This window comes from Cystoisospora suis, assembly GCF_002600585.1.
Source record: "Cystoisospora suis strain Wien I chromosome Unknown contig_1028, whole genome shotgun sequence".
In the NCBI taxonomy this organism is placed as follows: domain Eukaryota; phylum Apicomplexa; class Conoidasida; order Eucoccidiorida; family Sarcocystidae; genus Cystoisospora; species Cystoisospora suis.
The window spans coordinates 1-27,701 of NW_027153829.1; the positions used below are offsets into that span (position 1 = coordinate 1).

Genomic DNA, 27,701 nt, shown 5'->3' on the forward strand with positions numbered 1-27,701 from the left:
GCCCCCGAGTGCTCAGAGAGTGTCATTCAATATCTGCGTGCGAGCAGTTTTCCTGTGAGTGTCTTTGCTGAACCATTCTTCTTTCTTTTTGTTCGGCGTTCATCTCTTTGCCTCGATGCCTGTCACGTTGGTGTGCTTCCACCTTCATGGTGAGTGGTATTTGAGTCGTCCAGTGCCGGGGGCGACGACTTTCCCAAGGGTCAGCGGTTGAGTAGTAGCCTCGGGGCACACGCGTCCTCGTCTCGATGAAAGTAGCTCGCTCTTTTTATTCACTTCACTATTTCCTATGAACGGCCACACAACTATGGCGCGGTCTACTGTTACAAGGAGTCCCTCCCTGCTTGGCAGTATCGGCTCGCCGAAGGGCGCGTCACCCGGACGTCAAGAGCGTCTGTTGTTGCCAGCTTCTCCTCGACCTCGTTCATCACGAACTTCTCCTGCTAATTCAGAGCCACAGTTTCCCCTGTCTTCTCCCCACTCTTTCTTACACCGTACTGGACCGTTATCTGAGGCTGAGGACCCCCCCACGTATGACTCGGTCCATCTTCCACTTCAGCAGTCTCTTCATGCATCTCCCACTAATGTGTACTATTCAAGCCGGACAAGAAGGTCACCGAAAGATTCTCCCTCGTCAGCAGTCTCTTCTTCTTTCTCAACAGGCGCATCACAGGGAAAACACACATCTTACAGGGAAACGATCGCTGCTCGTTCTGCACACTTCTCAGACATGACTAGTGACATTACAAACACAATCAGTCTCGGTGTATATTCGAATGTTGGCAAAGACCTCCTTGGTCGGTCACCTCTAAGGGAAGGCGTGGTGGCTGGTAGCACAGCCGTGTCTAGGAGAACTGAGAAGGAAGGACAACAGCTTCGCGGGCAGGAGACAGCAAACGCCTCCCCGTCTTCGCCAACTCGACAACATATCGCCTCATCACCCCATTTAGAGGAAGCAAACCTCAAATCCAGTGTTCTTCTAGAAAATCAAGAGAACTTTCGCCTTCTTGCTTCGCGTCCTTTCTCATGCCTGTCCGGCTTTACACAGCCCCCGTCCCCCTCTCATGCTTCTTCAAGAGGTAGCAGTAGCCATAGCCTCAGTCGTCATGTGGCGAGTCCATATCGAAGGCAGGTCTCTTTGGAAAGAGAAGCGTCTCCTCTTTCTACACAACGTCAGAATGTGTATTCTTCCTCTCCTCTTACGTCCTCGCCTCTTACAGACAAAACTCCAGATAAGCGGAATAGTACAGCCAGTGCTTCTCGACATCCTCAGCAAGAAAGGAACACCCGAGGCCGTCCCCCTGTGCATGCACAGTCCCCTTACCAAGATCGACCTTCTCCTCGTAAGAATGATCTGGACGCTATGATGTCTTCTCCTCTTCCTTCAAAGTCTTTTTCTTCGTCTCTCCGATCTATCGAAAGAAACAGTCTGCGGAGAATATCTGTCACGTCTGCTGCATCAGGGGCCCAGGAAACATCTCTTTTTCGCGATCCTTTATCGACAGCTCATTCGACTAAGAAGCGAAGTCCTCTCCATAACCTACTCGAGTCTTCTTCCTCTTCTCCTCACCGTTCTTCGCCCCCAGCCACGTCTCCCCCCCCCGAGCCGCTTCCCCAACTCTCATCTCAACACGTAGGTTCCCCGCTCTCCCTTGAAAGCTCTCCTCTTCCTGGTGTATGTACAACACCAGAGAGAGGTCACCGACGCCGATTCTCGCCACCGTCGTCCTTCTCTCAACAGGAGGAACCTTCTGCAAATCTTCCTGATCCTCGTACTAGCATGGGCACCCATACTCCAGCAGGCATTCTTCAGGAATCACCTGTACGTTGTTCTTCCTCCTATTCATTTTCTCTTCAAGAAACATCTCAAGACCCCGTAACACTCTCTCAGCCAAGACAGCATGTACACGAGGATACCATTGAAGATCAATCCTGTAGGAGTGTGGAATACAGTGTTCGGAGTCGCCGTAGTCTGCTGTCATTTTCCACGGGAAGCTCTCCTCTTCTACGTTCTCCTTCTCCCCGTTCTGGAAGAAATCCCAGACCCCTTCCTTCACTCTCTGTTTCTGTCTCGACGCCTCTCTCTCAATGTCTCTCTTCTTCATCTCTTCATGGAAATCATACATCTCCTCTTTCAAGAGAACCCACGCCTCACAGTCCTTCTCATCAACCTTCTTCTTCTCACAATCCCCTTCCATCCGCCTCTTCTTCTCTCTCTCCTATACGGGTTTCTCCACAGCCACATCAACCCTCTCATTCTTCTTCTACGACACAGAGCTCTTCAGTTGCGGAGAGAAGAGTCCCAGGGGGTACTCATCATATTCCCCGGAGTCTGTCTTCGCCCTCGTCATCGTCTCCATCATCTTCTCCCGTTAAGCAAACACATGTCTCTGAAGTCGCCAGTAGGGATGAACCCACAGGAGTAGATGCAGAGACAGAAGGAGGTCCAACAAGAATAAGAAGTCATAACTATGTAAATCCTTCTGCCCGTCTCTCTTCTTCAGAAGGGATGGCACCAAGCATCCCTCCTTCGGCTGGATTCTCTACTCATCATCGTCTTCCTGAGTCGGGGAGAGGCTCTCCCATCAAATTAGGAGGAAGAAGAACCTCGAGACCGTCAACAGGGGATAGGGAGTTTGTCGTTGACTCCTCTGAGATGGCTCCACCAAATGAAACAACAGTGAAGGAGAAGGAAGACTGGGAGAAGAAAAAGGAAGAAGAAGAAGCCTCTTCTTCTTCCTCTGACCAACGACATAAGGCTTTTCTCAAAGAGATTGATGTCTGCGAGTCTGGTGGGGACACGCTAGGAGAGAGAGGATCGGCGAGATCTCTGAGTTCGACAGCAACAGGAAGAAAAGAAGAAAGAGAAGATTCAAGGGGAGAAGACACTCGACTGGGGATCGACGTAAAGCATGGAGATCATGCTGTCTTAGGAAGGACTCATCCTTCATCCCAAGTCGAGAGAAGAGAAGAAGAAGTACACAAATCATTTCCTTCGGGGGACAAACCTTCTTCCGATGTATGGAAAGTCGTAAGCTCAACACAACAGTCTCAGATAGGAGACAAAGAAGAGGAGGAAAAGGAGATAGAAGTCTCTAAGGAGAAGAAGGAGGAGAAAAAGAACAAGACGAAAACGAATGAAGAACAACAACCATCATTCAAAACAATCCCATCTGAAAAAGAAGAAAGAGAAAGGAAGGAGGAAGCAAGAAAGAAGAGAACAAACGAGGAAAATGCGGATGAGAGCAGTTTGTCTCCTTCCTTTCTTCGATGCACATCGCTCCATGACACAACCTCACCATTTGCACTGGAGAGAAGAGAAGAGGGACGGAAAGCAGAAAGAGAAGACGTAGATTCGAGAGGACAAGGGCAATCTGAAACTCTCCTGACGAGCTCTTCAGAGAGTCGTCCTGAAGTCTCGTCACCCCTCCCTGCCTTTCCCTCCTTCGTCGCTAATAGAGAGGCGGACCAGCAATCTAAGAAAACAGATCAAGAATGGGCGGATAGGAAGGAAGAAGAAGAAATGCATGTTCGTCTTCAGAAAGACATGGAACGGAGGGGCAAAAGTCTTATAAAGAGCACAAGAGAAGAAATGAAGAAAACGGATCTACTGGTTCCTCATGGAGAGGATTCGGGCGAGGGAGAGGAACAAGAAGATAAAGAAAAGGAAGAAACGTCAGAGAGGGAGAAAGGAGAGATGATGGCGAGTGAGAGAGAGGATTCTTTTTCCATGAGAAGGGGACAAGATCAGATCAAAGATAGAAGAGCTCTAAGTACATCTATCACAATGGCACCTGCAACAGCACCGACTGCATCTAAGAGTTACACATCTCAAGAGGGAAGAAGCGAAGACCAAATGAGAGAAGAAGATGAAGAAACCAAGAAGGGCCATGCGTTCGTCGCTTCCTCATCCTCTTCCTTGTCTTTCTCATTCGATAGTGTAGGTGAAACGCATGAAGACGTTTTCCATGATGTTGTCGAGGGTTCTATAGATGACTCCACAGCTGTAGATACACTCCAAAGTCGTTCTTCTTACGATTGGTCTTCGCGGCGGCTTTCTCAGGACAAACAAGGGGAAGATACCAACCAAGCTGCCGTGCCTAGTAATGACCGGGGTGTACATACACCTCCTCAGGCAGAGAGTCTTGAGGAAAGCGACGAAAGAGGCGAAGACACCATACGACCGCCTGCCACGACATCTAGCCATCTTTCCACACAAGACAACTACCGCAGAACTGACAGCGAACATGAGAGAGTACCTTCTCCTGCTTTTCTTCTTCGTGAACGAAATGGAGAGAAAGATACCATTTCTTTTCCTGATGGCCAAGCATATGAAGGCGTTGAGTCACCCATCGGCGAGAAAGAGAGAACTGAAGGAAACTCGCATCTATCTCCTCAGGTCAATAGAGCAGCGCCATTGCATCTAGATGCAACTTGGGCCCGCACTACAGGAGATATCAAACTCTTAGAGAATGAAGAACAGCAGAAGAATGTCGTCGCGCCGACTGCAACCTCTGATTCAAGTGTTTCTTCTCCTAGGAAGATCTCCTCGAAGGAAAGGGAAGAGAAGGAGAAGAAGACGATCTCTTCTCGCCCCGTATATCTCCATCAGCATCAAGGCGCTTCTATGACGATGAGATCTATGGTGGAGGATGCCACCTCTCAAGAAGACGGGGTGAGAGAAGGAGAAGAAGAAAGCCGAAGAAAGCCAAGTGTATGCAATTCTAAAGAAGTCGAAGTAGATGAGAATGATGGAAAACCTCCAGCAATAGCTCCAGCTTCTGTATTATCAGTATCGATTGTCTCTTCATCATTAGTATCGGTAGGAGCTTCTTCGTCTCCTCTACCCCCACCTCTTGTCTCGCCATCGTTACCTAGAGAAGATGATCAACTTCTTGATCTTCGAAATCGCCGTCGCCGTCATCATCATGCTGCTGGTGCTATTGAAGGTACATCGTCTTCTTCTCTCCCCTCTCCGCCTCTTGCTCTTCCCCTTCTATCACCCGGGTTTGGAGTCGGATCGACCACATCTTCTTCATCTGCTTCGTCCACGTCGTCTTCTTTCGCTCCAGCAAACCCCTCATCATTAAGAGACGCGTGTCCTTTGAAACCTGTTGTTCTTCTCTCAAGGACATCCGCTTCATTCCCTGAGAGCATCGAAAGTCTCGAGAAAGCTCCATGTGAAGTCGACTGTACAACCAAAGCCAGCACAAGGACTACTACAGCCGTAGCAACCTCTGCGCAACCTGGGGGAGATTCTTCTTCTTCTCTTTCTCATGACAGTCATCAGACACACTCTCCTTCTTCTTGTATGGCATCATCCTCATCGTCTTCTTCTTTGTCTCTTGCTCCTTCTCACCCAAGTGGAGAATCACAAGAGAACAAGAGAAGACTATCAGCAGGCTTAGAGATGAGCTTAGACATGCACCGTGAAGATCCCCCCTTTCAAAGGAGGGGAGAGGATGTCTTCTCAGCACATCATACCGAAGATGTATCTCCATCACACCATTCAAATCTACGCGCCATTCATTCTCCCAAACTCTTACAAAATACAACCGGCTCACCGTCAAAAAAGGACACCCCCAGGCCCCTAAGGGATCCTTCTTCCTCTCCCTCTGACGAAGCCATTTCCCCTCCTGCCTCTTCTACTCAACTCTTCTCTTCGTCCTCTTCTCTCCATACTCACTATCTCTCATCATCCACACCTTCTTCTTCCTCTGATAGCACTCTTGATAGACCACCTTCAGCGTCCTCATGTATTCCCCCTTCTCTTCCTTTAGAACAAGAGAGTCTGAGCAGCCCTGGGAGATCTTCTATTATGATGAAGGTATCGACGACGGCTAGTTCCCCATCGAAGCTTCTTTTCTCCATCCCCCCTTTACCTCCTCCGATGGTACAGCCAGCATCGATACAACAAGCCTCGTCATCTTCTTGTTCTCCTGCTCTCCCACCTCGACATCCCCCCCCCAAGTCTCTTCCTTCTTGTCCCTCCCCTATGCTTCTAGGGGCACAGGGAAGATATGAGAGAAGTCGAACGGCTGAAGTTGAAGAAGCTTGTGATTCCGCGGAGATTGCCGCCCAAAGGGCCGCACGTATAGCAGATGAAGTCGCAGCTTCAGTGTATTCTGGAGACATAGGAAGAGGTAGAAAAAAGGGAAGAGAAGGGAGACAAGAAGAAGAAGAAGGAGAAGGAGACAAGCTCTCTCCCTCTTCGATGCTCGCGATGAAGAAACCGAAGACCTCAGAGACACAACCGAAGCAAATCCCCTCTGTTGCCTTAGCTCAAGAAGCTGAAGGGCCTTGTTCTAGTGGGGGAATTCTTGATAAAGGAGATGTAAAGAACAACACAGATTACAAGGAAGGATCGCATCAGAAGACATTGAAGGACTCGAGTCGTGATCTTCTCTCTTCGTCTCTCCCTTCTCTCCCTTCCCCGTCATCTCTCGCACAGCCCCAACGTCCTGCGGTCGAATCAGTCGTGTATCGTCTGTCTTCCTCTTCGTCATCCTCTTCTTCTGCTTCCTCTTCACCCGGGGTGAACTCACGAGAAGAAGAAAAGGCGGTAGAAGAAAAGAGACACCACGCAGTAGAACAAGAAAGAGAAGAGATGCAAAAGGAAAGAGAGATGAGGAACAATGGATCCTCTTCTTCTTTGTCTTCTTCCTCTTCTTCTCGGATTCTCCAACCAAGTGAAGATAGGAGAGGAGAAGAACAAACAGATGACTATCAGCGACCACCTCGATACTCTACCTCGATCGTTCAGGGATCTGCTATGAGGGCTTCTCCTAGTGTGAATAAACCGGAGATCCAACCAAGAGAAGATAAAACTCTCACTTCAGCTGTATTGCATAGTCATGAATCTTCCAAAGGGAGTCTTCTTCAACAGCACCTACCTCTTCTTTCTTCTACTTCTTCTCTCTCTCCGGTCGTTGATCCGCCTCATGTAAAAAGTACCTCTACTGCAGCAAGAAGAAGATCTCTTTCTTCCTTTTCTTCTTCTTCTCCTCCTCCTCCTCATGATCTCCTTACGATAGATTCTTCTTCATCTTCTTCATCTTCTCTTCTCCTTGTCTCAAGACCTATCAACAGAGATCTTAGAGAAAATCGAGAAGAGTCGAGTCAAGAGTTGCCCGGCGATAAGAACATCTCAGCCTTCTCAGCATCGGCCTCGTCTTCCGCAGAGGATGAAACCGAGCAAAGTCTCTGTCTTTCTTCTTCTACATCTTCCTTACTCCTTCCCTTCAATATCTCGGAAGAATCGCAATCATCTTCTTCTTTTTCTGCGGCCACTGTCATCGATCCTTCTCTTAATCCTCCTGCTTCTTCCTCTTCTTCAGCACAACTCACTACCAGCTCTTCTTCTTCTGCAAAGACCCCAAGAGCAACTCCTCAACCTCCACACCAATCTCATCTTGCTTCTCCGTCACATCCTTCAGAACACTTTTCTTCTTATCATCTCCCACCTTTAGACCCATCTCCTCTTCCTCATCGTCTTCCTTCTTCCCCACGAGAGAATTCATACAAAGAAATCTCCTCTTCTTCTTCATCTGTCTTTCCTTCTCCGCTCCCTCCTCCCCGACCATCAGCTATCTCTGCTTCTCCTGTCCCTGCGGCGTCTCCCTCTTCTTCTCCCTCTTCGTCTTCTTCTTCTTCCTCTTCTCCGCCTTCACCCTTTGCGGCTCCTGATCCTTTGAGTGGCGATGTCCCTCTATCTCCACGTCTCACATTCATAACAGAGGATGGATCGACTCGCTTAGGCACAGCTCCTGCCTTTGAAAGCTATCTAAACCATGTACGAGCTCGTCTATTGATGTGTGGAGAAGAAAGGAGAGAGAGCAAGGTAGGAGATGGTCAGTGCGTATCAGAAGACAACCTACAGACTGTGTCTGGTCGTCGTAGAGGAGAAGGAGCTCTTCGAGAAGACGGACATCGAGGGGTAGCAGAACAGAATCAAGAAGACCAAGGAAAGGAAGAAGAAGAAGAGATAGAGAGATCTAGTGATAGGCGGAGGGGCGAGAAGGAGATAGGACAGCAGGAGAAGGAGAAAGGAGACGGAGAGGAGGAAGAAGAAGAGAGAGAGAAAGTCTTGATGGATGTATATAGAGGTCAGAGGGGTGATGGCAACCCTACGCAAGTCATACATCATCTAGACAGTCAAGACAGAGAGGAAATGAAGGAACGAGAAGAAGAAGAAGAAGAGAGAAGAACAAGAGTGACGAGTAGAGATGAACATGTAATAGGAGAAGATAGATCTTCTCCTTTACGAGAAGATATAAGGGTTGAGAGAGAAGAGAGGAGCCAGCCGAGCAGGTATGAGGTAGGAAGGGATGCAGAGAGAAGGCACATTCTTGTTGGAGATGAGGAACAGCAAGTGGGAGAACAAGAAGAAGAAGGAAAGTGTGGTATGTTAAGTCATCATGAAGGCAGAGGTTCACATGAAGAAGGTCTTTCTTTGATTCGACCCTCTCAAGAAGAAGAAGAGAGACGAAGAGATCAAGCGTACACCTCGGAAGATAAGAACGAGAATCCCCACTGTGAAGTCATTGGAGAGAAAGAACAAGGCGAACAAGATGAAGAGACGATAAAAGAGAAGAGCGGGTCGTATTTTCCTGTCTCTCTTCCCTCTTCTCTTCCTTTAGAGCAGTACCACACCGGGGATCGTAGTAACGTCATAAGGAAGAAATCGGGAGAAGTCTCTATAGGCAAGATGTATCGAGCCGACAGACAAATCCCCCTTCACGAGAATCTTTCCATGGGGAAAGAGATTCCTGCACTAGAGAACAGGACAGAAGAAGAAGAAGAGAAAAAAGAAAGAAGTCCAAGGAGTGGTACGGATGATGATCGAGACACCCCACGTCGACAAAGAAGAATGGATAAAGCGGAAGATGTCCACCCTAGAGACGAGACAGAAGTTGTACAAGTCGGCGAGGTTCATGAAGAAGATGGAGACAACAGACAGGAGAAGGGAATTGAAGAAGAGAGGAAACATCGGCTGACCTCGCAGTCCCCTCAAAGAAAGGAAGACCACCGTGAGAGTAGAGGAAGAGAGGATAAGGAAGATGTTGAGGAGAACAGCCACACTTCCTTTTCTTCTTCTCCTCCTCGGAGGATATCAAACAATAGAATGCCTGAAGGGGAAGAAGAACAAGCTAACGAAGGAGTAGAAGAGGGAGAAGAAGAAGAAGAAGGAGGCAGAAAGCAGCTTCTCACTCTATCTGAATTTCTTTCTTTAACAAGATCTTCAAGCCTCTCCTCCTTGGTATGGTCGCGCCCCTATGCACACTCTACTTACCTACGGTGTAAGAATACGTTCACCTATCTATTCAGGCCTACGTATGATCTGATACATACTCTACATATAGCTCGAGCCGTGTATGATATACATAGATATGATCCTTTTCTTATGCCCATGCCCAGCTCTTTCCTTGTACGGAGAGAACAACCTTGATAAGGTTTTCACATTCAAGAGAACAGAGAAGAGACAGAATCCTATCATAGTATCGGTTCTCCTACATATAGATAGGATGTGTATTTGTCCCTTCTGTCTCTCTGCTTCGATGCCTCGGTGCATACACAAGAGGGCGAGATATGAATGGAGTGAGGTGGAGCTGCCTCTATATTTTCAAGTACATCTGCTGCTTCCCCCCTTCCCTTCAATCTTTCTTTTTGTCTGTATAAGATGTCTACTCGATTGTCCTGTACTCATCCACCTTCTATCATCTTGATCTATCTATATTCTACAGGCTGCGGCTCGCCACTCAACAGGAAAACCTATAGAAGAAGGCTCTTCTTTTCTTATGAGAGAAACAGCTCTTTCTTCTCTCCCTCTTCATTCTTCTTCTTCTACTTCTCTTCCCTATCCTCATACAACCCCACCCCCTGGCTTACGAGGAGAAGCTTCATGGAAGAAGGAGATGGAGCATATGGCGGCTTCGTGGGCACGTCGATACTTCGATGCACACGTCGATGCTGCTACGACGACCGACTCTGGCCCTCGGGACAAAGAAGAAGAAAGTAAAGAAGAAGAGAAAAGTGAGAGGAAAGAAAAGATGAAGAGTTTCTCTGAATGGAAGGAGATCTTTGACGAAACACTTCAGGGTTATTATCGCACACAATCGAAGTTATACCATACAGCTACACAGCTATGTGAGGTGAGCTAACATGGACGGGAGAACGATTCTCCTATTAAGACAGGAGCTAAGAGATAGTAGGAGTAGGAGGAGTAAAGTGAAGGGAGGAATGAATTTCTCTTCTCTTCTTTGGCTTTCTGTTCTGAACTTCTCTTTCCTTATCGGAGAACACAGAGAAAAAAAACCGCCGCCCTGCCACTGTAGTTGATGGATGACGTAGATGAGCGAGAGAGAACAGAGTATACGGTGTATGTACACTGCAGAAAGTAGGCGGAAGAGATACTAGATTGACTGTCTTCCTGGCAATTTGCCTCTTGTCTCGTCGTCTCGTATCAGTTATATATATGTAGATATCTCTCATGTATATATATGTATATATATATAAACTTGCACGTATATGTATGTGTAAGAGATGTGTCTGCATGAAAGGGTGGACAGAAGAAATCTACTGCTTTTCTAAGAGGAGTAATTTCCCTCTTTAGGTATAGACATACACAAAGAGATTCTTAGTTGTTGAAGTTACCTATTCGTGTTTCTTTTCCTATGTATGCAAATACGTGGAGTGTATCTACACCTGAGACAGACCGGACAATACACTTCTGTGGGTATACATGTACATATATGGATCTCTTTATCGAAGTAGAACTCTTCTCTATGAATACCTTTTCCTGTGTCCTCTCTGGCTGCTGTCTTTCTTATTTCTTTTCAACGTCTCTTTTGACACCTAAGGACTCTCTTCGCTTGCGTAAGTACTTCTTCTCTTCATGTACATCTCCTTCTGTTCTTTCTTTTTGACCTCGTCGCTTGTCATTCATGTGAGAAGAGCATCAGACAAGACTTTCTTTCTTTCCTTCTCTCTCCAACACAGATCACCTTCTTTCTTCTCTTCGCGAAAGCCCTTGCTGCAAACCTCTACACTTCCTCTTTTCTTCTTCGACCTGTCTTCTCCGTGAATCTATCTTCTTCAACTTTACTTTCTTCTTTTTCTTCTTTTTCGTCTTGCTGTCGTTGTCTTCTCCAGGCTAGCACAATGTTTCTGAATGCAGCTCTACCTTGTCCTTCTCGGAGCGAAGATCTCCATCGCTTTGCCGACATTCCTTGGGGTGACGAAATCTCGTACGTTCCACACCTCCTCCTTTCATCGTCCCTACTATTATCATCATGGGGATAGACAACACATTCCCTCACTTCTTCTCCTTTAGCAAACACACTCACTCGTTCTTTCTCTCTTTCCTTCTCTCCTATATCCTTTCTTTCTTTCTTATCTCTTTCTTTCTTTCTTCTCTGCTTCATTAGGGTCGTAGTTGAAATGGCTGTAGATATGCTTGTATGCTAGTACATTCATGTTTGTTTGATGGCGTTTCTCTTCCTTCAGGTCGGCTGTTGAGAAGAGAGAGAAACTTCTACAGGAAAAGGCCGAACGTCGGGAAAGACAGAAGCAAGAGATTGATCGCTTAAGAGCTGAACTAGAACAGGTGCGTTGCGTTCGTTCTGCCTCAACTGACCACAGGGATTTCTATCTATCTATCTTTGATCTATCTATCTATCTTAGTCTTTCTATCTGTGTATCCCTCGATCTTTAATCTGTCTTTAGTCTATCTTTCATCTATATATCTGTCTTTTCCTCCCCGTGTCTAGGTGTCTCGGTGTCTGTCCGTTTCTGCTTCTGTTGCTGTTTCTATCTTCTCTGCAATTGAACTTCTCAGGATCTATCAGAAAGGAAAGCCTCTCCGACGTGTCTACATATAAGAGATCATAGGGCTTGATTGCTCTCCTCCTGTCTACTTATCTGTATCCATGCATCTGTATGTATACGTGTGACTCACCCCGGATTCAATATCCTCAACCATCTATTTCTATCTATCTCTATATGTACATGAATCACCAGACGGCTCTTCTACTGAGCTATCTTCTCAAGGAATGTCTGAGAGAAACAGTCTTTCTAGATGATCCACCAGGAATCTGTCCTCTCTTTCTTTCTTTCTTTCTTGTCTCTTTCTTTCGTTGATTCCTCTCCTTCTTCTTGTAGACCGAGGTGGAGATCGAAGGCATGCAGAGCGAACTGTATCACTTCGACGATTCGTCAGCTAATGAAGAAGACCTCCAGGTATGACTTAAGAATCGCAAAACTTCTTAGGTTGGTCTCACCCACACTCCTCACTCACTCTTCTTCACTTCTTATCAATTCCCTCTCCTTCTTGTTCACGTACTCTTTTCTCTTTCCTTCCCTTCAATTGTATATCTACACACCTCTTCCTACGTAGATAAATATATAAGTTCGGAAACCTATATCTATCTATCTATCTATCTATTCTTAATCTCCCTGTGTGTTGAGTAGACCTTTTCTTCTCTTTCTTTCATCTTTTCTTTCTTTTTCTTTTTCAGCTTCTCGCAGAGATTCGTCGGAAACAGGGAATTGTCTGTGGATTCGAGCAGATGAGTAATATGGAGATTCTGACATTCAATCGTCATGGCTTGATCGTTTCTCTCTCCTGGCCTATTAGCCCTCTACCTTCATCCATCTCTTCTTCTCTCTCTTCTTATCGTTCTACCTATCTACAAAGCCAACACAAGAAGGACAAGAAGAAACCTCCTCACAAAGGACGGGTGTACATACCCACATCTTCTCTCTTTTCTTCGTCTTCTTCTTCTTCCTCCTCCTGTTCGTCTACATATGATGGTGAGAAGACTCCTTCTGTCCCTTGTAATCTGTCTTCTTCTTCCTCCTCCTCCTCCTCCTCTTCATTTTCTTCTTCTCTTGTGACGAATGATCAATCGAAGAGAGATGTGATAGAGAGAGAGAAGATTAGAGAGAGAAAGAAACTTAGAGGAGGAGGAGGAGAAGAGGAGAGTCAAGGGAGAAAAGAACGTGAAGAAAGAGATAAAGAAACAGAAGAAAAAGAAGAAGGACTTCTCAAGAAATCTGAAGGTGCATCTCGTGCTCCTCCCCTCCTTGCCTCTCGCTATTGTCACCATCCTAATCAAGATCTTTCTTCTTCTTCTCTTTTTTCACTGCCGAAGATCTTGTCGTCTTCATCTTCTCTTTTGTCTCCCTCTCTAAAGCGATTGGATACATCTTTAGCGAATTTTCCTTTGGCGATCTTTGCTTCTCTTTCATCTACGAGAGGAGGAAGAACTCATGTAGGCGATTCTCCCTCTACCTTCAGACCTATGGATAGACTTCCTATCTATTCTTCTATCTTCGCACATCTCTTTGAGAACCCGTCATCTCCTAAGGAAGAAGAAGAAGAAAGAGAAGAAGGCCCTCGTCTACTATCTCATCTTCATTTTGATGCCGGGAGACTTCCATCCCAACTTTCTAATCTCAAAGAAGAAGAAGAAAAGAGAAAGAAGAAGAGAGAAAGAAGCTTTTCTAGCCGTCATGACCGTCATCTCGCATGGCCGCCCCCGACAACTCTCTCGATCTTATGGAGAGATCCTCTTCCCTCTTCTTCTCTTTCTTTATCTCTCACGAAGACAAGATCACTCGAGAGAAACGATAAAGAAGACAGAAGAGAAGAAGAGCAACTCCAAAACGCCAAGAAGAAAGAACAGATGAGAGATCAAACATCCTCTTCCAAGAATAGTGAACCCCAGGAGAAAACAAGACAAGAAAACAAAGAGAAAGAAGAAGAAGAAGAAAGAGGAGGACGCATCCTACGTATCGTAAAGCCGGGGAGAAATTCTCTATTGAAGAAACACGATCTTCGTCATTCGACGTCTCATTCTCCTCGTCAAATCGATTCATTAGCATCGAAGTTCTTTCCCCCTCTTCATAACTTCTCTTTCCGCTCTTCAATGAAGCCTCTTTCCAACTCAGAGGATCTTACCAGGCGAACCAACGAAAGAAACTTTACAGCAAGAAAAGAGAAGCCTCCTCGTTCTTCTCAAGAAGAAGATGAAGAAGACTCGACTCCCTCGAGAGGCCCTCGATCTACCCCTTTCCTTTCTCAATCACAGTCTTCTCTTCATCCCCGTCCTTTACATGCATGCCCTTCACCCTTCAGCAGAGACAAAGAACGAGAAGAAAAGAAAGCAACGACGAAGAATGGAGAAGATCTCGAGGATGAAAGAAAAGCTTTCGCTGAGGTGTATTCTGTACGGATGGTGACTCAATTTCCTTTTCTCTTGTCGGGCTTCGATCAGGAAGAAAAAGAAAGAGATGAACGTTTTCAGAAGAGAAGAAGAAGTCGAAGAACCCTCACAGCGAGAAGAAGAACAAGAAGAAACGAAGAAGAAGAAGAAGATGGGAGGAAGGGGGAGGAGAGAGGAGAAAGAAGAAGACGGAGAAAGAGTGTCGATGTCCTAAATGAAAGAAGAGACAGCCCCTTTCCTTCTTCTTCTTCTTTCTCTTTTAGGTTTAGAAATCTTTCCATACAAGACAGATGGAAGGCGCAGCTTGACTTGTTTAGAAGAGAATTAACACGTCTAGCCCAAGAAGATCTTCTTCATCTCTTAATGGTATTTTTGCTCTTCTATCTATCCTTGACCTGTCTATCTTGAACCTCTCTATCAATATATCTCTTTGATCTATCTATCTATCTAGCTATCTATCTATCTATTTTCTTTCATTCTCTCTCTTTCTCTGTCTCACGTAGCAAAGAGAACTGAGTAAACTCTTTCATTCTTTCTTTCTTCTCTGTGTACCTTTTCTTTCTCTGTGTTTTGCTTCCACAGAAGGACAGGAGAGAGAAGTCTTCTGTTGCCTCTTCTCACAGCCACCACAAGATCTCTTCTTCTTCTTCGGTTTTTCGTCTTCTTCTTATCTCTCTCTCTTTTCTTTCTTTCTCTTTCTGTCGTTTCTCTCTCTTCAAATCCTAGCGCACTTTTGAGTCAGCCGGAAAAGAAGATCATCTACACCCATCTTCATCCACTTCCGATACATCTCCTCACAAACCTAGTTCAACATATACAGAGATGGATTGAAGATACACAGATAGATTAGGACAGATAGATAGATATATTCTTGTTACATGTGCGTATGTATGTGTATATGCACAGCAGGAGAGCACGACAAAAATCGGCGCCAGTTTGAGTTTTGAGATAGATGTGTATATGACGAGAGGAGTGATAGTGGTATATATATATATATGAACTAAGGATGTAGGTTAATAGTTATACATCTCTCTCTGTAGACATATACAGATTTGCATGCATGTAAGTATATATGTACATCGTATCTACCTGGGCGTATAGGGAGGGACAAGACACGTGAGGGAACTTTGTTTATCTTATCTCTTCTTTTCTGTTTTTCTTGTCTTTTCTTCTCCTTCTTGTTTAGAAACTTCAGCCTTCACTGGACCTATCTTCGTCGTCTTCTGCTTTAATTGAAGATTTCGTAGAAGAAGAGAAACCTTTCTCACCTTCTCCTCCTGTCCTTGGAAGCTCTCCCGTCAAAAGAAAAGAAGATTATCCTTTTCAACCAAACATTCCTTCTTCATCGTCTTCTCTCGCTGCTTCGCCTCCGTCATCTTCTTCTGCTGCAAGTCACGATGGACGTTCAAGTGTATGTACACTCGGGAGATCAAGTGTGTCGTCTTCTCGTGATGTCTTCTCTTCAAACTTTTCTTCTTCCTCCTCCTCTTTTTCCTCTCCATCTTGTCAAAAAACATCTCCCCAAGGTCTAGCGAAGAATAATACACATCTAGATGATAGCTCAGCACTGAGGGTTACGGGGACTGAAGACTTCTCACAAGACGGAGAGAACGAAGAAGACAAGTTCGCTAAAGGAAAGGGCAGAAAAGATAATGGACGAACTGAAGAAGAAGTTTACGAATCACACCAGCAGAAACGTCAAGAAGAAAGCAAGCCTCTTCATTACTTCCCTGATATGTGCAGTGTACGTACACTGCTTTTACACGGGCATACAGCTATGGGTCATATCGCAGTCTTACATGATCAATTAATGCTTGTTCTTCAACGCTTTACAACTCTCACAGAAATCTCTTATGTCTTCTCTGAGGGCAGGAAAGGCAGAGGTTTGGACGGCGAAAAGAACGGTGAAAGATCTATTAGAATGAAGGGAAGTGCAGGGGATTTCTATGAAGAAAATGTCGTGGAAGGAAGAGAAGGAGAAAGAGACGAACACGAAGAAGCTGTAGGAGGAGTTAGGCCGAGAGAAGAATGTGAAAAAAGAGGGAGAAGGACATGGGAGGAGGAGAATGATAAAGAAGAGAAAGAGGACGAAAAAGAAGTGCAAGCGGAAGAAGAAGAAGAGGTGCACATACACTTCAGGAGTGTTGTTACACCTCAAGATCCTGAGATGCCTTCTCTTTGGATCAATCTTCATGTGAGCTTTCTTTCTTTCTTCCTTTCGTAAAAAACTTATCAAAGCTGTCTTTATCAGTCTTTCGCTGTTCTTCGTTCAGAACACATCTTGTATCGATATACTGGAGGGGTCTCGATGAAAAATTGTCTTTGTATGGGTGCTTTCATATGAAACAGAATTTAGTCGTCTCCTTCGCCGGTCTTTTCAGTTCGACTTCGAAACCCACTGCGCACAGAAATCTCGTGTGTCTTTTTGTTGTCTCTCGATACCACAGTGTATATACGCCCCAAAGTGAAACATGCAATGCATGCATGCACACATGCATATAGGCGTACAGCGAATGAGGAACTCTTTCTCCCTTTTTCTCTCGTGTTGATCTCACTCCATCCTCATAGGTATCTCTATGTATATGTAGTCCTTCTACACCACTTCAAGCTCTTGTAGTCTTGGGAAGTCTTCTCCAGTGCATCTGTTTCTTTTTTGCTTCTTCTCTCGCAGTAGTCCAGCATGTATCTCTGAGCTCATTTAAAAGCAATTTTCTTCCTCCTCTTCGTTTTCTCTCTCTGGGTGATCTTCCCTGTCGAATCCTCTTTCTTTCATTCCTTCTCTCTGAATGTGTATGGTCGTAGATCGATCTGAGGACAGCTCTACATCGCGGCTCTCTCCTTCTTGGTATCCACCAGATAGGAATCGAACCCGTGGACGATGAAGATAAAGATCTTCCTGACACAAAGGAAGCATGCAGTCATCTTCAAGAGACTCTTGATACTCAACTAACTCATCTTTTAAGGTATCTTTCAATTTCTTTTTAATTTTTCCGTTTCGAAGAACGCCTCCTGCATGACAGGGAAGAATAGAAGAAGAAAGGTTAGCAAGCGAAAGAATAGAGAGGACAGACGGTCTGCCAGGAGGATGACTGCCTGTATATGTATGCATATATATCCTGTGGGGAATGAAGGAATACCTGAGTTCTTCCTCACTACTATCTCTCTCGCCTATGTGTGGAATCTCTAGTTTGTCCGAATATAGGCTCGGATTTGCTTAGCCCCAGAAGCTTGTTACCTATCTTTGATAATATGCTGCTCTCTAGATATATATATAGAGATAGATACGTAACTGTGATTGTGTACCGTAGGAATTCCTCTTCCTACGGTATGCGTGTGTAGCTCTGTGTCTGTGTATGGCTGCTAAAGCAAGGCAAGTAAAGGAGGAGTTCGACGTGCTGCTGAAAGTGTCATCCAAGTCGATATCAGAAGAAACGCTTGTTGTTTCTTCTCGCTCTGTCTCTCTCTCCGTGGGAGATATACGTCTCTCTCATTCACCTTTCTCTTCATACCCTCTCCCCCACGCTTGTCCCTACCACTCGGGCTACTTGTATCCTCTCTCTCTTTTTGTATACCTTCATTCTTCTATTTCGCACTTCTTCTTAGGCTTCCTTTTCTTCTGTTTTCGAAGAGACTCACCCTGTCCGCCTAAGATAAGTATCTCGTGTCTTTGATATTTGCATATGCCTACCTACGCTTCGCTCTTACGAGACAGGGTGAATGTTAGAAAAGCTCTCCGTCTATTCGACCAAATTCTCAGGAAAACAACGAGAGAAGAGGGAGAGCGGATAGTTAGCCTCTCTCACTGTATTGCCTATCAAGGGAGTATACCGAGTAGCCTCTCTGCCCGTATGTATATGTATTATCTTGATAAGTCGATTGCGTGTCTTCTTTCTTTCCTTCTTCCTTTGAGTATGTCTATACATCTCTAGACATGTCTATCTCGATTGAGACAAGGGATGGCGCTGTTTCTGTCGATTGTCTTTTCATAGCCAAGAACGTACTTCTCCGTTAACAAGCGAGAAAATTTTCGCTGACGAAGCCTTCTTACTGTGGATCTTAGATGCAGTTGTTGAATGTAAGTCTAGAGCAGGAGAAGGAAGGAAGGGAATCCTATACTAACTACATACATGTATATTCACATATACGTGTATACGCGTGAGGTGTGTTTGCAGAGCGGATATGTATACATATCCATGTGTACGTGTACATATAGATGTATACGTATCTAGATTCTTTACTGTACGTGTGGGTGTTATGCTGCATACGTGAATTTTTCTTGATTTTACTTATAGGTTCGAATCGTAGAAGGAACAGCTCAGCCCTGCAGTGGGTGTGTATCTCTTCGATAGATGTAAAAGATGGCGTACAGACACCATGCATGTTCTTCCTCAAAGCAGACATGCGTTACCATTCCTGTACGCACCTGTCTCTATACCCGCGTCTGCATCTCTCTCTCTATAGAGGTATACTGGTATGTGCTTAGATCTCTACAGATAGATGTGATGTGTTTTAGAAATGTGAACGGAGAGGCAATCTCTAAGGTGTATCTGCGTAAGGAAGAAGACCTGCGTGGCACGTTGTCTTACGCGATCAAGTTAGCAGAATAAAAAGAACTTCATCTTCTTCGAGAAAAGGACAGTCAGCCTGTTGTCTGTGCCAGGATGTGGAACATTTAAGAATTCATAAGATAGAAACACCCCCCCCGTTCGAGTCAGGAGCGACTCACACAGTGAAATAGACAGAGAACGAGATTCAAGATAGATAAAGAAACAGACAGATAGCTTAGGGATAGATAGAGATAGAGAGATAGATGTGTCGAAGGGTTGAGTGGTGTACCCGAGAGAGATATGTTGGAGTACAAGAAGGGTTGCTGAATGACTTGATCTCGTCTATCTTTTTCTTCTGTTGACTGCTGAAGAGGGGAGCTGACTGAGTTGTTGCTTTCTTACAAGACTTCTATGGATTGTTTATCTGTCTTTTCTTCGTAGGTAGTTATGATCGACTTCTATGGCTCGATGATCCAGCACAATCGATACATGGAAGAAGAGGAGAAGAAGGCGCCTTTGCTTTTTCTGTTTTCTTCAAGGCTCCTCTGGCTGTTGAAACTCTTTTTCGTGGAATGATGTCTCGTAGCGAAGAAGAAAAGAAAGAGAAAGGCGGAAGAAAGAAAGCTCTAGCCTCACACGGGCAGGAGGAAGAATCAGATCCACTGAAATACAAGGACATGCTAGACATGACAGAAACATCGACACAGAAAGAAGCAGCTCAAGTCTCTTCTTCTGTTGTCCTTGAGGAGAAGATAGGAGAGGGTGATCAAAGTATCACTAGAGAAGGAAAGAGAAGAAGAAGCCTTTCTCCTCGTGAAGTCTCCTTTGGTAATCTCCCTTCAGTAGAGAGAAATAAGCGTGTGAGAGTAGCTCAGGACTAGAGAAAGTCTATAGAACGAAAAGGAGAGGAAAGTGATGCTACGGCACTTCTTCTCCCGCTCAATAAACCGAGGGATTCCTTGTTCTGCTGGGGTGTATCTGCATCCCTATGGACGGGAAAAGTAGCACAAAACGTTGTTGATTGGCAGAAGCTTCCTTTTTCTGGATGTCTGAAGAGGGAATTTCTTGTCTTTGAAGACATTGTTTTACTTTCCAAAGTGTCAATGAGACTTGATTCTGTCTGCCGAAGATCCAAAGAGACTGTTGGGTATACACTTGACAACATGGTTACTGTCAGAATCGCTGCTTCAGGCAAAACAGAAGTCACGACGCTTTCCAGTCTCCTCAGGTTTTACTTTTCCCCTACTGTGGCTCCATCTCTACCGGGAGCAGTGATGAAGTGAATGACCTTGAGAAGACCCGATACATACTACACATGGGACGACAACTTAAGGGGAGCAGATGCGTGCTTTGCTTTCTTTATACGTACTCCTGGAATAGGAGAAAACAGAGCAAATACATATGCGCGCTGTTAGATATTTATCGATAGAGGAGCTGCGGCAAACCATTCGCTAAAACGTCCTCCGTACCCGTAGCAGTCGCCCCCATGTCTAGATAGAGAGATAGACGGCAGGCGAGCTCTCAAAGCACGAGACAATATTCTTTTCTTTTACGTATGCGTCGCATTCGTTGGGAGATTCGGGGAGTTTTCGCCGCTCGGTCAGGCAGAAATTATGAACAGATTTCAGTGAGGAATATTTAGTTACTACGCGACTAATCAGTCAGAGTCTCCTTGCCCTATCCCAGCTGATGTGTCGGAATCCGAGTCACGTCGGAGTACGTTGAAGAAGAATGGGACAATAGGTAGCAATGAGGGCCGCATGGGTGAGCAGTTATCAAAGGGATATGTATACTTCAATCGAAGCAGAGATGCTGACGTCGAGTTCTAGGTCACCGTTCTTTTGGCTAAGCAGAGTATGCGATATAGCCCTCAAGTTGGACACCCACGTAGGAGAACGCATGCGGTTCACTACTGTCTATTATGACAAAAAGGGCGGACAGAGAGAGGGCTGGTCACCGACCGATTTGTCTCGAAAGAGTTCTAGTGCTCTGCTTGGCACTGGAGGAGGTCTAAACACAAGGTTCGAATAGCTTTCTGAACACCAGGCCTGGTAGGGCACTGCACGCAAACTTGTACGATTTTTGATTGGAGAAAAAGGAACAAAGTCTGACTTTTGCCGATTGATTCGTAGGGAGAAAACAAGACTATTAAAGGCGGCATCACGGGATGTCGGCGGTTCCCCCTGTGACTCTCAAGGTATCCCCGCCTGTTCGGAACTTTCTCCGAAACACGATCCATCCCTTTCCTCAAAGCCACGCAGAGCCATTTGCGACATCACAGTAGTTTGAAACATTGATTGTACTGATAGAAAGACCCGGGTAAACTCCGTGTCACTGACTGGTTTCTCCAAGGGCGTTGCCAATGACGGCTTACTTACCTCCTGTGTCCTACTTTCAGACAATAGTCGTGGTAGGCCCAGGAGTCTGGTAGTCCATCATAGAGCTTGTTATCGTTGATGTAGTGATTGACTCTCTTTGTTCATTGACGAGCACTTTGTATTTGCTATTTTTAATTCAATGAAGGACATCGGCTCGGAGAATAATTCTCACTCGCCGGTGTATGTCCCGCTTTTCCCTTCAGACACATGGTTCTCGGGTCAGAAGGGTTGAAGTTATGAGCAAGCCAACAGGTGTAGGCACAACTATGATTGTACTTTGTGTGGAAAGGACTTTGAACCTGGGGGTTAGGTAGATCTTTTGGTCCGAAGACTACGCTATTAGGATAATCAGGATAACTCAGATACCCTGGATCGCTCTCGCGAATCCCACCCGCACTAGACCGAGAGGTCGGGGTCCCAATGAGACTGTTCATCAGCTGCCCGAGGCCGCGGGCTCTTTCTCCTAACCCTGCGGCGGCTAGTCCGCCACCCCCCGCTCTGTGCTTCCCCGAGAACTCACACACAGGCATTCTGGGACAGGGCACTTCAGGATATGGGTCAAGCTCGTATTTGATAGCCCTTCCGTTAACACGTCTTCTCCAAGCCTCCATGAACATATGATCTCCTGATCGTGGAGGGGCAAAAAGCACCGCATCCACATTCCGGTAAGACACCGCTAAGGAGTAAGAGAGAAGGCATCCAACTGCGGCACCAAGGGAGTGGCCAGATACGATGATTCGATCTAGCAAGCCTTGCTTCTGCAAGATACCAAGGTAAACCTGAATTGCTGGAGCCATAGCTGCAAACACGCGTGAAAAACCGCTTTCAACCTGACCATCCCAGCGGTCTAACCAACCAAATGTAAGTTGATACTGTGCGTTGAGAGACCATTCAAATTCGGTCTGTGTCCCTCGGATGAGTACCAAGACAGTTTTGCCTCTTCTTGCCACTAAGCAGAGGGGACTCCGCGGAGTAGAACCGGGCTGAACAGCGTGGATGACCATCTCCGTGGTCCATCCCGGAAGAGGATCTGGAGCGGCGTCAACGGCAAACTGTAGCTTGCATGAAGCCGCGTCGTAGTAATCATACAGCCGTTGAAGGCCTTGCCATATCAAGGAGTACGTTGGTCCTTCCGCCTCGACGATGTGCCTCGGAATGTCCTCTCCACTGTCAACCTCACTTGATAGTTCAGAATGCATAGGCAGATCAAGAACCGCGTCCCGCGGTATTCCCAAGACTCGCGGAACGGTGATCTCCGGATAAGAGAACCGGCCCGCCCCTCCCGATGAAGATTCAGAGTACATTCTGAAGTAATTAGAAAGAGCTGCTTCGATGGCAGAGCAATTCAAGCTCCTGTCTTTGCAAACAACCTGCATTCTTATCACCTCGAGGACGGAACAGAAGCTCGCTGTGCCAACCAACGGGTGGCTCAGGGCACGGCACACAAGGTCACCCAGATTCAATCCTTTGCTAGCTAACGGAGATTCTAGAAGGCTCTTCGCAGAAGTATGTAAAAAACGATTTACAGCCATCAGCTCTTCCTTTTTGGTTTCTTGTAGCCGTTCTTCATCATTGCCTGCTGCTGGGTCCTCAGCTCCATTGGAACCGGTATTTTCTTCTTTCCTAGATTCAACTTCCCCTGTTGGGGGGGGATCTGCTCTTTGATAAACACGGCCCGGGGAATTCGCCCTGCTTCTCTGTGAGTCGTGGACGTCAGCGGCAGGTGATACTTCACTCCCAGCATCGCTGAACAGCCGAGGCTCCTCCTGTCTCTCCTCTCCCGTGGAATCACCTAGCTGGCAACCGCTTTCCCCCAGGTCCCCATTGCTACCTTGTTTCTGAGGAAACTCGTTGACACTCCCGGCTTGTATCTCTGCTTCGCATGGCTGTTGTGATGGGAGGCTTCCTGTTCCAGCCGCCGCTCTCCGCGGGGCTCTTTTCTCTGGCTCTTCCTCCCGCGGATTTTCTGCCTTAGCCGCTGCGGACACCCCCGTGACGCCCGCGCCATACCCATTCTGAGGGGACGGCCATCGACTGAAGTCCAGTGAGCCATCTACGAGAAATTTCAGAATCCCCGCCGCGTCGCCCTCTCTGAACAAGGCAGCAAGAGAAATGACCTTTTTACCCGGGCAGGTTACCTCGGTGTCTTGTTGTCCAAGAATAGTGGACACGCTTAAAACATTATTCGCAAGTAGTGGCGGAGTGCCGTCAGCGAGGAGACGAACGTCCCTTGCTGTTGCTGTGTCTGCGGCTTCTAGGGTTTTTTTGGCTTTTTCTTGCCCTGACGTCCGATCCGTGTAAGATAGGAAGTTCCTCTCTTTTCCCTCATGCTGCTTCGACGCCCCGGATATTGACGCCTGTTGAACTCGGGACTTCCCCGGAGTCTCTGTCTTCTGTTCTACAGAGCGACTACCGCGATCACCCACATGTCTCCTCATATGTAGAGAGGAGGGAGAAGCATCTGGTTCGGTGTTTTCTGAGAATGCTTGAACTCCTGTTGGAGATACTCGTCTTTTTAACGCCCGTCTACTATCGGGCAGGAACTCGTTCCCGTCAGCATGTGGTAACGACTCCGCCACTGGTAAAAGGAAGCCATGGGGGTACCAAAGGAGAATAACTACAAGAAAGACCGACGGAGAGAGCAGGCCGTGACGAAGGAAGAGAACGCAGGGGGGGCGTACCAGCAGCGGCCCAGCACGCACTGCACGCTGGAGAAAGATGGAATGATAAGGCATAATGACCGGCGGTATCCTAGCATATAATAGACGAAAACCTGAGCCCGAAAATACTACTGCGACTGGTACATCATAATGCGAATATTCGATGTAAACGTCTGAAGACGTATCTTCAGGGAAACGGCTACGAGCTACGTGTACGAACAAACGACCTACAGGCTCGGTTTCAAGCACCCACGTAAGAGTTTCTAGAAGGTGGATGCCATTAGTCGCCAGTTCTCTCTCGTCGTGCTCACCAGACACTCAGTGCGAGCTGGAGAGGCCGGAAACTCAAGAGCTCTGCAAACCCACTGTGAACATCTACGCCGCAACAACGTGGATTGGCCCTTGAAATAAAGGGAGAAGCTCTCGTAGGTGCCAGCAGTTGGAGGGCTTCTCTCCCAGTGGGAAGGGGAAAAACTTAGGAAAAATGAGGCAAAAACCGGCAAAATATCTTGGAAGCTGCAGACCACTTTCCGCCGACCAGCTGCCAGCTGACTTTTTTGGAAGAAAGGGGAGCCTCAGATGTCACAGAACGCCAGCAGCAATCTGCGGACCCGTAGATTGGGCGGGCCCATCTGGCGCTTTAGCCTGACGGTCAACCCTGAACACTAGCAACTGCCGATAACCGCGATGTGAAATATCCGCGGCTTTTCTCGTCGTCTGCTGGCTAAAACGTAGGCCGGTAGAGGAGGGAAAACGTCAATTGGGTGCGACCATCCGTAAAGGCGAACGGGGGCACGCGCCCGTCCCATGTCGAGATCAGTAATCACTTTTCAATTCGGCATCGCTGGTCTCTACATAAATCTCCCAGCGCTCACACACACGTGGTGCCTTCACAGTTTTCACGCTCGTGCTGCTCGGACTGTGTCGCCCCAGACTTCCCGGGAGGCTTATACAGCCCACAGAACAGTCGGGGAGAGTTCCGCAGTTACTCATTTAAAAGGCCAGCCTAGCAAAACCCCCACCATGTTTCCAAGCTGCCAGCGCACTTGCAGCGTGCATTCGAAGGCGAAGAGTGAAACACCGCAAGTCACGGTAAGGCTTCTTTCTAGCAACGCCGTCTGTAGTACCCGACTGCCTACCGGAGGCTGCGTCTCCACGGGCCGCGCCACTCCATCTACGTGGTTCGCGGAGTGGCAGCAATTCATCCCAAACAGGGGGGTGCGTGACTGCGGGAGGAACGCGGATCTTTCTTCTGTAGCGCGATAGCATCATAGTATGGCTTTACAGATGGCTAACGCACTCCAACACCGAGAACGGATGCGTTCTGGCAAGACACTTTCCTTTCACGCACCGGGGCAGCCTGAGGTTCTTCATTAAGAGATACAGGAAGCTCGGGAAATTTGCTGGACAGAGGTCTACGGGCCTGCAGTCGGACCCTGTCTGGATCAGAGTGCTTTGCACTATGATACGGAACAAGTGCAATAGGCCAGAACTGGTAGATCAGAACGGGAACAAGGGTCTCGGGTTAACCTACCAAGCAACCGCGATGAGGGCCTTCATGACCAGGGCCTCCAGCTACACGGGTTCAAACTAAAGCCGCGCTGTGTAGAACACAGCTGTGACATGTTTTGATTGAAGGGAAGCTCCTTTTGCTTGCTAGTCAAGACAGTTTCAGGCCCTACAGCCCAACGGTAAAGCCATATCTTTGGGCCCTACAGCGGTGTGAACCAAGACGTACACCGTGCATAAAACGTTCTCAGTCAAGTCAATGGTCGTGGCACCACACCAGGCTGAGTCACGTGGGTGTGGAGTGCTTTCTCCATCCGTCACCCGGTCTCGAACTTCCTAGAAACCAGGTCCGCGGTCACTAAACTACCTATACTTCGAGGCCCGAAGCACTGCTGAATATCACGATGGTATAGAGGAACCTATTCAGTGCACGGCTCCGTCTCAGCGGCCCGTCCTCCTCCACATTTTGTTTCTCAGGACGCGTTGTCGCGCTCGTGATTACCGTCTGTAAATGCGAAGTAAGGAGCCAATGAAGCGATCTTCTTCGAGAAAGAAGCGATCTATTTCACGAATGTGGGGCCAGTGTCGTGTGAGGTCCCCAATGGCAAAGGGAGAAGGCAGTGCGCATCCACTCAAGTCAGGCGGGTGGGCATGGTGCCACGAGACAAACCGAGAAGGCGTAGTGCGGTTCGAAAACAACTGGTTTCCATTAGCATGCGCTGTACTCTCCACAGTCACTCTCTTGTTCGGCTATGAATAGGCTCCTTCTGCAGAAAGTCACAGCAGCACTCCAAGTTTCACGCCATGGTGGAAAAAGAAAGAAACGGCGCGAGCTTCTATACTCGCTGCTCTGCGGTGCTTCTTGCACCCATGGCTTTTCATGGGTATACGGGTAATCGGGTGATGGTGCAACACGCAGCCCTGGACGAAAGCAGTCGACTTAAAAGACTTCCTTGGTGATGCGTACACCATCACTGTTGCGCTGGCATACACAACTGACACTGACCTCCTCCACGGGGTTGCGCTTCTCAATCACTCTCCGACGGCTTGTTCCCCCAACTCACGTGCACCGGAGGTTTCTCAGGTAGAGAACAAGGATACTTCCAAGCAAGACCAGAGAACCATTACAGACCTTTGGTTGTGCCTTTAGTGTCGAGAATGTCACAAATTGTCAGTTCGATGTGGAAAAAAACAGCAATCTGTAACAAATTCTTCCAGCGTTTTCACGACGAGCGGAGGGCAACATCTGTCAAGCGTCAATAGTCCAATGGTTAGGATACCTGCCTTCCAAGCAGGTGACCCGGGTTCGATTCCCGGTTGACGCACTTTTCCTTCTCTTTTGTTCTCCGGTTTCTCTTTGCTTCATAGTACAAACGGTCATTCTTCAACTGCGTAATCTTTCTTCAGTGTCGTAGATCATAATGGGAGCCCGCTCCTCCTTTTGGCAGCGAGAATTCTTCACATTATGACACTTCCGACGTTTTCTTTCCTGTTCGCGTTCACGGACAGATAGCGAAAGCATTGCGTTGTCCCCCGTGTTTTAGTATCGATTTGACTCGCGATTTTCTCGCATGCAATTGAACAAGACATATCTCATCTCTTCAAGGAAAACGATGAACTACGAGGATGGAGTGGTTCTTTACTGAGCGCCGAGAAGACTGACGTTTAATTCCGTTCTCGCTTGTGTGTTTTTCTTACTGAGCTCACTTCGACTTTAAATAGCGGATTCGCCAAGTTTTCTATTTCTCCTCATTTCTCACGTCAATGGTCTTCTTGTCTTCTGTCAAGTAACATAAACAAGTGCCAAAAGAGAAGAATATCTGCCACAGTTTCTCTAACTTCTCTTCCAAAGACAACAGAGGCGACGCTTCTTTCTCCTTGTCTCCTTCAAAGCTTCTTTCCGCTTCAATTCACGTCCTCTTTTCGTCCTTTTTTCTTTCCGTATTCTTCTTCTAGACATCACCTGTGTATCACTCTATGCTATACTGAAGGCCTCATCACCCGAGATAAACGCCTACTCATAGATCTACAGAAACAGAGCAACAGATCAGGAATAGAAACCTTCATTCTGTCTTCATAGTCCATCGCTAACTGCTACATAAAGTGGAGGTCCTCTTCCTGCACATCATCTTGTCTCGCCGTCGTACTCCCTCATTATCATCTTTCTTCTTTAAACTTCACTATGGTAGTTTATTCGGTTATTCTCCCTACTTACAATGAAAAAGAGAATCTTCCCTATTTGATATCCATGCTCGTCGATGTCTTCAAGAAACAGTAAGCCATCCGTCTATCTACACTCTCTATATCTCGTGTATATGTCCTTTCTTCTATCACCCTCTGCATCTCCGTCTATCTGCACCTCTTCACGTATATCTATCTATCTTT

General features: G+C 46.8%; 3 protein-coding genes across 3 annotated transcripts in view; 2 read left to right on the forward strand and 1 right to left on the reverse strand.

The window, feature by feature from the left end:
- Positions 1-24: 24 nt before the first annotated feature.
- On the forward strand, positions 25-19,650 carry CSUI_002428 (uncharacterized protein; the record flags this gene model as incomplete). The annotated part of the gene is made up of 10 exons (XM_068062629.1): positions 25-9,256; positions 9,741-10,148; positions 11,149-11,243; positions 11,503-11,602; positions 12,157-12,234; positions 12,513-14,588; positions 15,409-16,416; positions 17,079-17,185; positions 18,212-18,297; positions 19,211-19,650. The coding sequence occupies exons 1-10, from the start codon at positions 287-289 to the stop codon at positions 19,648-19,650; spliced, it is 13,368 nt and encodes a 4,455-aa protein (XP_067925391.1). The 5' UTR covers positions 25-286.
- A 2,864-nt stretch (positions 19,651-22,514) lies between these two features.
- Positions 22,515-24,232, reverse strand: CSUI_002429 (lipase; the record flags this gene model as incomplete). The annotated part of the gene is made up of 1 exon (XM_068062630.1): positions 22,515-24,232. A coding segment is annotated over exon 1 (1,368 nt), but the record flags the coding sequence as incomplete, so codon positions are not given.
- A 2,736-nt stretch (positions 24,233-26,968) lies between these two features.
- Positions 26,969-27,701, forward strand: part of CSUI_002430 (dolichol-phosphate mannosyltransferase subunit 1) — a 9,607-nt gene continuing 8,874 nt past the window's right edge. The window contains exon 1 of the mRNA XM_068062631.1: positions 26,969-27,590. Within this exon, the coding sequence (XP_067925393.1) occupies positions 27,499-27,590 (92 nt within the window). The 5' untranslated portion in view covers positions 26,969-27,498. The remainder of the gene's footprint in view (positions 27,591-27,701) is intronic.